Source organism: Dendronephthya gigantea, unplaced genomic scaffold, assembly GCF_004324835.1.
Source record: "Dendronephthya gigantea isolate DGI-Jeju-01 unplaced genomic scaffold, DenGig_1.0 000005F, whole genome shotgun sequence".
NCBI classification, from domain to species: Eukaryota; Metazoa; Cnidaria; class Anthozoa; order Malacalcyonacea; family Nephtheidae; genus Dendronephthya; species Dendronephthya gigantea.
In genome coordinates this window covers 3,931,237-3,942,261 of record NW_021163015.1, presented here as the reverse complement: position 1 = coordinate 3,942,261, position 11,025 = coordinate 3,931,237, and the positions used below count along the sequence as shown (strand labels likewise).

General features: G+C 37.8%; 4 protein-coding genes across 4 annotated transcripts; 2 read left to right on the top strand and 2 right to left on the bottom strand.

The window, feature by feature from the left end:
* The first annotated feature begins 17 nt into the window (after positions 1–17).
* On the top strand, positions 18–3,644 carry LOC114516371 (rho-related BTB domain-containing protein 1-like). The gene is made up of 4 exons (XM_028535825.1): positions 18–120; positions 624–2,060; positions 2,389–2,596; positions 2,983–3,644. Exons 2-4 carry the CDS (start codon positions 711–713, stop codon positions 3,216–3,218), a joined length of 1,794 nt encoding a protein of 597 aa, XP_028391626.1. The 5' UTR covers positions 18–120; positions 624–710; the 3' UTR covers positions 3,219–3,644.
* A 66-nt stretch (positions 3,645–3,710) lies between these two features.
* Positions 3,711–5,598, bottom strand: LOC114516372 (cathepsin Z-like). Its single transcript, XM_028535826.1, has 4 exons — positions 5,281–5,598; positions 4,596–4,831; positions 4,304–4,504; positions 3,711–4,216 (listed from the first exon to the last, which is right to left on the bottom strand). Exons 1-4 carry the CDS (start codon positions 5,409–5,411, stop codon positions 3,864–3,866), a joined length of 921 nt encoding a protein of 306 aa, XP_028391627.1. The 5' UTR covers positions 5,412–5,598; the 3' UTR covers positions 3,711–3,863.
* A 162-nt stretch (positions 5,599–5,760) lies between these two features.
* Positions 5,761–9,465, bottom strand: LOC114516050 (Hermansky-Pudlak syndrome 1 protein-like). The gene is made up of 9 exons (XM_028535407.1): positions 9,110–9,465; positions 8,591–8,973; positions 8,060–8,495; positions 7,712–7,900; positions 7,373–7,537; positions 6,973–7,286; positions 6,607–6,788; positions 6,364–6,520; positions 5,761–6,264 (listed from the first exon to the last, which is right to left on the bottom strand). The coding sequence occupies exons 1-9, from the start codon at positions 9,365–9,367 to the stop codon at positions 6,087–6,089; spliced, it is 2,262 nt and encodes a 753-aa protein (XP_028391208.1). The 5' UTR covers positions 9,368–9,465; the 3' UTR covers positions 5,761–6,086.
* On the top strand, positions 9,442–10,719 carry LOC114516056 (transmembrane protein 128-like). The gene is made up of 4 exons (XM_028535415.1): positions 9,442–9,606; positions 9,695–9,860; positions 9,951–10,112; positions 10,302–10,719. Exons 1-4 carry the CDS (start codon positions 9,528–9,530, stop codon positions 10,402–10,404), a joined length of 510 nt encoding a protein of 169 aa, XP_028391216.1. The 5' UTR covers positions 9,442–9,527; the 3' UTR covers positions 10,405–10,719.
* The last annotated feature ends 306 nt before the right edge of the window (positions 10,720–11,025 follow it).

The window sequence follows — 11,025 nt, the reverse complement described above, 5'->3', positions numbered from 1 at the left end:
TGGGGGGACTGAGCATGATTCTTAAAGATTGTTTACATTTGCACAGTATGTCAGCTGCCGGGAGGTAAACAAAGGATTTTGGAGCGCAGAAAATACCATAATATTTCACGTTTTGACAAGGTTAGTCTACTGCTATGCATTTAGGAAACGGTCCTGCTATTATCTTTCCGTAAATCCTCTTTAAAAATGACGTGCTAGGTAAGATCTTGCACTTGCAACAAAATCCGCTTTTTGGCACTCAAATCTCAAGCTCGAGGAAGAAAGTCAACGATATTGTAGTAGATGAAATCAAATCTGTATGTTTTGAAGCTGTTATAATCGTTACGAAACGCTAATAATGGTCTTAGACAGACTGAATTTAAATTTCTGCAGTATTTGTATGTTTTGCGTAAGAAACAATTGCCACTTTGTCCAATAAATATTTATTTTTCATTACCGTTGTCAATACGCATGCAACGTAATATGCGATATTGCCATCTTTCTGTTGATATAAAAGTACTTAATATCGCACGAAGATGCAACAATTTGCAGTAAACGAGTTAGTTAACACCAAATTATTTAACCATTAAGATGTAAAAGTAAATTTGTGTAAGTGAAATCACACATGTATGTTTACATTCTAGATGTAAGAATGTTTCATGTCAATGTGGATTTTTGAGAGCCAAATATTCTACCCAAAAAAGCTGAGGGTTCTAGCTTGTTTGTGAAGGATGGCATTAGAACTACCAGATGGCGAGTCAACAAGAGAACTCATCAAGTGTGTGGTCGTAGGAGATGGTGGTGTTGGAAAAACAAAGCTCATTTGTGCACAAGCGCTCGGACAATCTATTAAACTTGAACCTAAACGTACACTTCTGCAATGTGCTCATGGCTCACACAAACCCTCAGTATTTGCAATTGACAAGTATTACAAGTCTGCTGAGATTCAAGCAAGAAGCAACATGATCATTGATGGTGTCCCAGTTGCTTTACGACTATGGGACACATTTGGAGACCATCAAAAGAATCGAAGATTTGCATATCAGAATTCTCACGTTGTCGCCCTGTGTTTTGCTGTCAACTGCCCTCAGTCTTTGGAAAGTGTGAATTACTTCTGGTACAATGAAATAAAGAATTTCTGTCCAAGAACGCCAATTATATTAGTTGGAACTAAGTCGGACTGTAGACAGGGTCAACCACCAGAGGAAATGAATCCGTTCAAGCGGACAAATTTTTCTCAAACCCTCCGAGAATGCAGTATTGTCGCGCCTAGAATGGGTAGACAAATTGCTCAAGAAATTGGAGCATATTACTATGAATGCAGCGTCCTTTCCATGTCTGGATTGCAAGATGTTTTTCACAATATCATCCGGGCAGCACTTTGTAACCAAAGAGCAAAGAGATTGTTGTCAAAGCAACTAAGAAAAGTGTTACCACCGCAATTGCAAGTGCCGCAAAAACCCCCACGACCCCAAACCCCAGCGATTGAGGTCCCACCTTCCACCTACCAAACTGATTTAACATCTCTCCTAGAAAGTCAGTTTCATTACGATGTGGTTTTTATTGTTGAGGGCAAACAAATCAAAGCCCATAAAGCTATCCTCACTGCAGCAGCATGTAAAATGCCAAACCTTTTTGCCATGAAATCATTGGATGACGACAAATGCTTGATAGAATCGCAACATATTCATGCGGACAGCCACTCTGTGACAATCATCAACACTGATTCATCTCTTACCTTTGATGCACTAAACCATCTTCTTCAGTTTCTTTATTCAGGTTCCATGCTATCAAACATCACCCCAGATATTCTCGAGGCTGCAAAATTTTTAAACACAACTATTGTCAAATGCATTGAAAGTGGCGAAGACGTTTCCTCGAACAGTTTCATCTTGTGGAAGACGATTGTTGTAGAAAATATGCGAAACTTACTCTTTAAGAAACAGCTCGTATTTGCAGATATTTTCTTTGACCTCGAGGACAATATTATTCCTGCACACAAAGCCATATTAATGTCACGTTGCCCCATGATGGCCGCGATGTTTCAAGAAGGTCATTTTGAAGAAGCAAACAGGCAAATAGTAAGAAACTAAGTTAAAACAATGATATTTCTAAATAATTGTATTTTTGGAACGATATTTTCTTTCATACTTTTGAACACATAGTGACCAAAATGTACGTCTTAGTTTATGCAAATTATGCTAATCAGGCATTCTAGTTATTCTAATTAAGAAACGTGAAAATTAGAACCCGGATAATACGTTCGATATTCGAAATACGCAAGGAACCATATCTCAAGCTTTTTTTGCGCAAATTAATTAAAGAACTGAAGAGTCAAACTATATCCTCGCAAGGTCTATCGTGTTTACACAAGAGGAAATAGTTAACCGGATTTCACTGTGTTTTTAGGTCAAACTTCCTGACATGAATTTGAAAGCTTTTTTAGCGGTGTTGGAATATCTTTACACTGACGAAGTAAGCAAGAACTACCAGGACAACAAGGTTGCTGCAATGGCTGTAGCAAATTTCTTTTGTCTACCAAGATTGGTTGCTCTGTATGAGAAACTGATTGTCGAAGAGACAGAAACGGATATATTCAATGTGAAAACTGTTGTTGGTAGGTATCACTTTTCACTCACAAGAACTTTGATTTCGGAGTCACTTTGCAATATTCGGAATTTGATTAGATAGCTCAGAATCCCACTGCATCGTTAAAGGTCGTTCTGGGTAACAGCTAGGATCATCAACAGACCGTTTTGAAACAGCCTGCTCTGCTCTCTAGCTGGCTTCTCCCAACCAATCCTCTGCCTTTCTTTCTTCCTTGTCTCCAGGTGTTTGCGAATAGAGCAAGCTCACCTTGGTCTTGCCTCTTGGAATCAAATATTCCACCTTTTTCTTCCCGGTAGTTACCAGGCATAGAGTACCACCCTCGGTGTTCGTAGAGAGAAATCACTGCTTTGCAGGAACCTGTACCTAAGGCTAAGAAATATCATTTTATTTCAGAATATCTTCTCGCCGCCGAGATGCACAACGCAACACAATTGAAAGCATGGACAGAGAATTACATCATTGTCAATTTTGAGAAAGTCAACGCAGCTGCGTTGAACGAGCTTCCGGCAAACACGGCAAGGAGCCTGGAATCCAGGAGATGGCCACCAGTCTGGTATCTGCTTGAAAATGATTGGTACATAAAGGCTGCAACGAAGGAGAATATCAAAGTGCAAAAGAAACGAAAGTAATATCATTTTAGGAAGCTCAGATGGACTGTCGTCGTTCATTGATCAAGTGAAAGATTGTTCACGCACTAAGATAACACTTGTTTGTTAGTAGCTGTTCTTCTGAATTATTGTAGTTATAAAGTATAGTGGAGCATCTTTACTAGAGTGCTTGTGTGTCATCATAAAGAAACAGAAAGTTGACACAAAGTTGATACTTTGATATAAATAGTCGTTAATGAAGTTTTGGGAATTAGACTCTATAGTGGGTATGAAATACCAGGGGATATCTGGGGATATATATGTATGTGTGAGAAAATATTTTTGTACGCATGTGCAGACTTTCGTCTAAAAAAATTGCGTAAGTTAATCGATTTATATTATTTACTTTAAGTTAGAAATGGGTGTATGAACTGGTTGTATTTAAAAACACAACATAAAGTGTAAATATGTCTACCCGTGCTTTAAAAATAATTAAAGTTACGTTGAAATGGGAAATGTATTAAAAAAATGGAAGAAACTTAAAAGTTATTATAATTTGGTATTTAAATCAATCTATTTCAATATTTCAGGTCAAAATGAAAGTTCAATATTAGTTGTAAACTTGCTACATATTCAGTCCAAATTTCCGGCCTTTCTTTAGCAGTGGTAATCCAGGTAATCCAAAAATCATTTTGCGGTCAGTTCAGGGGGAATAATAGGAACAGCAAAGGCACAACCGGTCTCGATGCCAAGATTATAGTCGTTTCCTTGACCACCTTTATATGCACTCGTCACAATCCTCAACCATCCTTTTTCCCCCCAGGGACTCCCCCAGGAATTGCGGACAACCCAATACTCGACACCGTCCTCGACGCCCCACCCCACCACAGACAGGACATGATTGATGAAAATATCCTTGTTATATTCTGAGTATACTCCACCAAGATATTTATCCAACTTCACAGTTGCCATTATCCCACAAGCAATGGGACCTCGCTCGTGGATCTCCGCTTTCATCTTGTCGTAACCACTAACACGACCTGAACAACAAAGTTTGTTGTACATTGCATTGTTGTATATTAAACACCTCAAGAAATACCACAAGGAAGCATTAAAATCTGTCTTACCGTACTCGCTAACTTTATAATGAGTGTAGTTCTTTATAGCGTAACACTCGCCGGAATGTGAGCATGTTTTACATTGATGTTCCGTATCGCAATCCTGGTTTTTTGCCTGGTAGTTGTTACAAGTTTCATCAGGTATCCCATCAGTATGTGCATATTCATACACAGGAATCATATTCCCGCCGTTACATGAGCCTGCATTTCCTAGAAAATTAATAAATGGTACCATTTTGGTCAGGGATTCCGCTACATATGCCACGACTTATTAAAGTTCATTTTCGTTTAATTAACTTACCACAGTCGATGACGTTTTGAACTGAAAGGTAGTTCACAGGCCACACTCCTTTTCTTTGGATGTTGATTCGGTCAGATAATGCACTTGTGGTTCCCATAGCCCAGCATGAACCACAGTATTGTGGGATATGTTGATTACGTGTTACACTCACGTAGTTTTGTCCATCAACATTTCTCCAATCAAAAGAGGCTGGTAGATCTTTGATATTGATGTACTCATGAGGCCTTGGTGTTTTTCTGTCAGAAATCAGGATTGTATTGTTACTATTGGCTCCTACCAAGAGGGTAGCGTGATCAGGCCATATCCCACCCTTATCATACCCTACTATATAAGGAAATCAATATCCAGAGGGGTTGTCGGGGCATTATGTTAATAACACAAGAAGGTCAAGATATTTATACGTAAAGTGAAATACGATACTACGATCTTTTCACAAAAGCAAAATTTGCAACTGCGGCAACTACGCTAAAATGAATTGAGATTATGCCGCAAAACTCGTGCCCTTTTGTCGCACTTCCTTCTAAAAACTTTAGGCGGAAAACTTTAGCGATGAACGCTTCATTACTGTTTTTCGAGCGAAAATTTGAATGATACAGTGATGTAACTGATACAGTGCACACTTTGTTTCCTTCCCCAGGGCCCAGGGTTTCTAGATTTGATGCAATAAAAAATCAAAATGACATACATTACTTCTTTACTGTTCTTGTCCAGCTCTGGGTTGAGATAACACGCTGGTCTTTTAAGGAAGATCTGAGGTGTGCGTCCTTGGACCACGTAAATACAGGCGAGCGCTAGACACCAGTATATCATCGCCATTATGAAGAAATTGCTTGACACGATCACACAAAGTTCACAATAAAAGTGCGTCTCGAAAGAAACTTGCTCACGCGAAAGACGAAAGGTCTTCCAAGTTCATAAACATATTAGTTTATGATAATACCCAACGTCGCTTATAAAGACGTGTCTCCTCATGTGAGCCGCACGGGTTTGTCACATGATATGAAAACAGACGTGTTTAGAAATTTTCTTTTGTTTGAGGTTAATAAAGGGCAAACAATAAACAATGACGTCATCCAGAATATTCCGGTCTAATAAGTTCAAGGTAAAAACGTGGAGAAATGGTTTCGGAATTATCATTGTTTTGTATTCAATAAAAATACCCAGTGGTTTTCGTAATCACTTCATTTTACAAACGATCATAATACAGATTCATTATTCTATCGAAATTTATACTCGACTAGTTACTATATTTGTTACGTCAGCACAGATTTCTTTCATATTATGATATTGACCGTTGTATATCATTATTGTGTAAACGTCTTAGACGAATCCTAAACAAGCCAAAACGACAACCCACTGGCAAAGTTCCACATCAAATTATTGCCATAAAAAATTGGCCTTAAAAATAGAGTGCCTGCCAATTTATTTGACCGTTTTTTTCGCGTTTTTATGCGTAATCGCTTTATAAATCGCACGTAATTTGAAAAATGTTTACGCAAGTAATGGGACCACCATCGCTCCACCCGAGACCTCCCACATCATGGCAGCGAGCCTGCGAGAATGCCCTGTTGCTTGACTCAGCGGTAACACGCCCAAGTGCATACAGAACAATTCGTGACAACAAATCTTGTCTTGGGGGGTGGACGGAAAACAGCGTCGCTTTAACTCACTACGAATAATAAATAATATGACGTATTCAACGCGAGTAATTCAGAATTCTGCAACTGAAATGCGGGGATATCGCGCGAAACACCATCAAAGTTTGTACCTGTAAAAGTAGGAGCCAATGATTCCAGGAGCTTCTGGGAATTCAGCCACAAATGCATTGGTATCTTTGACGTTTCTCTGATTTCCCGAAGAGTCTTCAAACCATAAAATGTACGTGAAGAGAAAATCTCCATAACGGACAGAAACATTCATGTAACCTTTGAAAGAAACTAACTGTCATTAGAGGGAATTTGGCAACTTCTTCATAATGATTGTGCATTAATAATGAAATATATAAACTAACCTTGTACAAGAAATGTCTGTATGTAATTCCATCCATCCCAAACACTCTGTTTAATAAAATGTGCAGCATCACGATGGTTGAATACTTGAGAAACGTCTGTGTTTATCGACGGCGCGATCACACGATTGGCTGTGCGATCAACGTAGATAAAATGAATAAGACCTGGAAACTCTTCTAAATATCTGAAAATTAGTCAACGAAAATCATCATTTTTAGTTGAAAATGATTAGTTTTCCGAGGCATCATACCAGAAGAACTGTGAATGTTTCCCGAATAGTTTTTAAGTGAAAACAGACTTAACATAGAGGTGGTTAGACTTAACAAAGGGTTTCTAAAAGCCATGCAAAAAGGTGAAAAAAAGGATATCTTGTCATGGTGATATTACGTTCTCCTTTGACTGATAAAAACCCCTTATAATCCTTCAACTCCATCTGGACCATTTCTTGTATTCTGTACAACGTTTTTGCATGGTGAATGCTGATGGACGGACCTTTCATTAGATCGCCAGCACAAAAAGCAGTCCCAAATAACATCAGCAAACCTCTGGACATGTCTACAAGAGCTCCTTCAAGTCTCCCTGACAATTGTCGTTCTTTTCCTTGCAGATAACTGAGCAAGTCGTTTGACTTTACTTTCTCCCATTTCTGTCGGAGCGCGTTCACGCGCACGTCTACGCTTTTCTAGAGTACAAATTTCCAAAAACGATTATATTAGTGTAGTTGTTAACAGGGGAGTATTAAATTTTTAAACTATAGTTCTTAAAAACCTCCTTGGCTTGTGCGGATTTGTTCTTGAAGACTTCAGTAATTTTCTTCATATGTTGTTCCATCTTCTCCATCATATTTGCCATATCTTTCACTCTGACTTCAAGCAAACCAGATAAAATCGAAATCAAGCTACAAATCTCTTTCGCAATTTCACATTTCCTCACCTGCAATAATACAATGGACATTAACTAGAATATACTCGCTAAGCGACCAAATAAAATTGTACACGCGAGGTAAAATTGTCCTATGACGGAAGTGACGACGAGGTAAAACTGTCTTTTGAACCTTCAAGTTTTTACGTCGTTTTGTTCTGTGAGTGTTGTTCTGGGAGTCATTACCTCACTGATGATGACCAGGACTGTTCCAGGAGATATTTGTAGCCCATGTACTGTATGTGGAACAAAGATCCCAGGTCTTGGTTTCAAGAATATTCGTCTACGAAACAGTTCATTATCCTGATCAACAAAACTGTTACTGCTGTTACTTGTTTCATCCCATAATCTTGTTTTGCTCGTTACAAAACTTTCCTGAAACGAAAATTAGTTCGTTTATTTGTTCATCTTGCCTTTTCTAACTGAAATCTCACAATGTATACGAGCAATGGTTGAGACTTAGTCCGTACAGAGCGGAAAATGATGCCTATGTATCATGCTTTACATTATAGTCCTGGGTAAGGGTCAACTTACCGTAGTTTCTGAGAAAAATTTTTCATCTTCCTCTGGGGTGTAGTACCTTTCGGAACTTACGGAATCAGTGGAGCACTTTCCTTTATTTATATCTTCAAAAGTTTCATTGTTTTCTGTTCTTGAAGAGCCTTGCTCTGTAGTATCTGTAGTATCTGTAGTATCCTCTATCGAGGGAGTTGTGTTTTTAGGAGATACAATCTCAAAACTGGTTGATCTTACTTCCCCAAATGGTGAGCTGGAGTCTTGATCTGTGTTCTCAAAAGGACAGTCTTTTGCTTTGATTTGAACATTGTCAAACTTGATAATATCATGTGCCAGGGGGGGAGGACTTCTGTTTGCAGAGAGGGGGATTGATTGAGGAGGAAGAGAAAACTTGGAGCAAACAAGTGTTGTTAGCAACATGATATCAGGAGCTTGAAGTTTACTTGCATTATTGCTTGAAAATGAAAATTGTACATATTAGACATTGAGTAAATATTTCTTATCTTAAAGCTCAAATTCCACTGGGTACTGTGCAAAATATCTACTTACTGTGAGTAGAGGGCAAGAACTTTTGAATTAACAAAAAGCATGGCATGTTTAGCTTGTGGATCCCCTTCTTTGTTTGCTTTGCTTAGGACAGATTCAAGTAAATGAATACTCATTTCATTCACACGCTGATTTACTTGAATCATTTCATTCGCTTCAACGAGAAAACCTTGCTGTTGAGAGCAAAGAAAACAATATGTCTTTAAAATATGGCTCAGAGATTCCCACAGATCTTTTCGCACCTCTCTACTTTCAGGTTTCAAAAGTTCTGTATTTGGTCCAAAATGAAAACTTATGAGGCACTGAAAAACTCTGAGTTTCCGCCTCAAAAACTCCTCAGACTCTTGTCCATCACCATTTAGAGTAAGATACACATAGTCATCTCTCTGTCGATTAAACAGTGAAGAATTTCAAATTATATGTTGTAGAAGTATTACCTTGATTGTTCTGCAGTATCATCTCAAGTTACCTCTTAGAAGGAATGATTTTACACAGGTATTAGGTTAGTAAAGATTTGCATACCTGATCAATGACAATGATAATGCCATTTCCAAGGGTGATTGATTTGTAACCACAATTCTCTCTTTTCATACACCTCTGTGACAAGATCAGAGGTGAAAAATACTGCAAGACAGCATTCAAGTCAACGTTAGTTGGATCATCATCTTGGCTGATGACACCGTCTTTCAAGAACACACTATTCAAGTGCGACTTGAATTCTTCATCCGCCCAGAAATATACAATATCTGGTAAAGAGCTTGTAACAACAACGCTCTTCATGATAAGAATGGCTACGTCTTAAAAAAATACAGAAAAATAGTCATTATTAAAGTTGAATAATGACAAGAAAATCACGAGTAATTTAAAGGCTGAGGACAGTCATCTCACAATCATCTTAACATGAAGTATCCGCAAACAACAACATAAACAAGAAACGAAGATGGCGTTCAAATTGGATGAAAATTTAAAAGAAGCATTTCTTAAACATCGTCGCGGAGAATATGATAAAAAATTAGATGGTAAGCTTGCGAATGATGGAGAGTGTATCGTGATTTGTAATGTCTATCCATGCAGCGCTTGTACTGAGAGTATGTTTGGAAATTTCAGATCGACTCCAGAAAGAAGGTAGAAAGATTTTGGAAGAGAATGATCCCAAGAATAAGTCAAAAGCCATGTTAAATATTCACATGGTCTTCTGGATGGTTGCGTCGATGGGAGTTTTTTATTACACAGATTTTTACATGGCAGTGAAAATTGACCCTAGAGTTTATAGGTACTGCTCCTAGTACAAAACCAGCCTTCGTTTAACCGAACGCTTTCGTTGTTTAGTTCTATCAATAATACGTTGAATGCTATTGTTTAGGTTATGGCTCTATGTTGGTTGTGTTTTTTTGTTGGTGAATTTTACAATAGCCTTTTACCTCATATTTTGGTGCTCATATTATAAGAATATTCAGGATTGGGATAAATACGCGCCATTTGCAGTGCCCGTGGCAACTGCAGCGTTCATTGCTGGAATGATTTGGTGAGATGTTCTTTGAATATATGCTCAAATATGTCATTTCTCAGATAAGCCCCCATCTCTAAAAATACGCTCTGTAGCAAGCCCCCTCCTAATACTTCTCTAATTAGGTCTCTCTCTAGTTGGTCCCTCTCTAACTTATTTTAAAATCATTCCAAAAGTCTCTAATAAAGAAATTTCTTTTCTATTTAGCTGCACATATGCATTGTGGCCATTATGGGGCTTCTTCACACCACTTATTCTATTTACATTATTTATGGGAGTTTTATTTCTCCTCACAATAATACCAATTTAATGAAGTGTAGTGTACATGTAATGTACAGACTGTAAACTTCAAACTAGAGACATATTATAGTGATTTATCATACATTCTCTTGCGCTGGCTTGCTTACAGATCTTGTGTTTTTTGACATATGACATACCCACTGGGTTGACTAATGTTTTGTTGTACATACTTTACATTTCTGCGATCACTAATTCAAATAGTAAATTGTCAATTTTTAATAATGTGTTTTCAATTAGAAAATGTTCAGTCTTTCCTTTTTTTGTACCAGTAGCAAAGTGATTAGAATGTAAAATACAAGTTTGACCTGTACAAGTATAAAAATTAAAAAAGTTACAAATATATTGACTCAATATAATGCTTTATACAGACATAAAGACTGCGATTTATACACTCCCTTCCTTACCAAGTTGACCCAGTAAATCTCTTTTACATGTTCACGTTTTTTCAGCGATTCTTTTCCTTTTGGAGTGTTTTTTGTAGGTTATTTTGCATGTACAAAATCTCCTCATAAAATGATGTTTCCGATCCAAGCACCACGGGTTTCTTCCATACATACTTGTCCTACTAACGTGTGATGTCATCACGAGAGTTGAATCAGGATAATATCTGAAAGTTGCTTGAAATTGCCCT

Coding starts and splice junctions, on each gene's coding strand:
- LOC114516050 (XM_028535407.1), bottom strand. CDS start 9,367: ATGAAGAGCGTTGTTGTTACAAGCTCTTTACCAGATATTGTATATTTC. Junction 7,901..8,059: donor AATTTTTCTCAGAAACTACG/GTAAGTTGACCC, acceptor TTTTCGTTTCAG/GAAAGTTTTGTAACGAGCAA. Junction 7,538..7,711: donor TCCTGGTCATCATCAGTGAG/GTAATGACTCCC, acceptor GTATTATTGCAG/GTGAGGAAATGTGAAATTGC.
- LOC114516371 (XM_028535825.1), top strand. CDS start 711: ATGGCATTAGAACTACCAGATGGCGAGTCAACAAGAGAACTCATCAAG. Junction 2,061..2,388: donor AAGAAGCAAACAGGCAAATA/GTAAGAAACTAA, acceptor CTGTGTTTTTAG/GTCAAACTTCCTGACATGAA. Junction 2,597..2,982: donor CAATGTGAAAACTGTTGTTG/GTAGGTATCACT, acceptor ATTTTATTTCAG/AATATCTTCTCGCCGCCGAG.
- LOC114516372 (XM_028535826.1), bottom strand. CDS start 5,411: ATGGCGATGATATACTGGTGTCTAGCGCTCGCCTGTATTTACGTGGTC. Junction 4,832..5,280: donor AAGAACAGTAAAGAAGTAAT/GTATGTCATTTT, acceptor GATTTCTGACAG/AAAAACACCAAGGCCTCATG. Junction 4,217..4,303: donor TTATAAAGTTAGCGAGTACG/GTAAGACAGATT, acceptor TTTGTTGTTCAG/GTCGTGTTAGTGGTTACGAC.
- LOC114516056 (XM_028535415.1), top strand. CDS start 9,528: ATGGCGTTCAAATTGGATGAAAATTTAAAAGAAGCATTTCTTAAACAT. Junction 9,861..9,950: donor ATTGACCCTAGAGTTTATAG/GTACTGCTCCTA, acceptor GCTATTGTTTAG/GTTATGGCTCTATGTTGGTT. Junction 10,113..10,301: donor TTCATTGCTGGAATGATTTG/GTGAGATGTTCT, acceptor TTTTCTATTTAG/CTGCACATATGCATTGTGGC.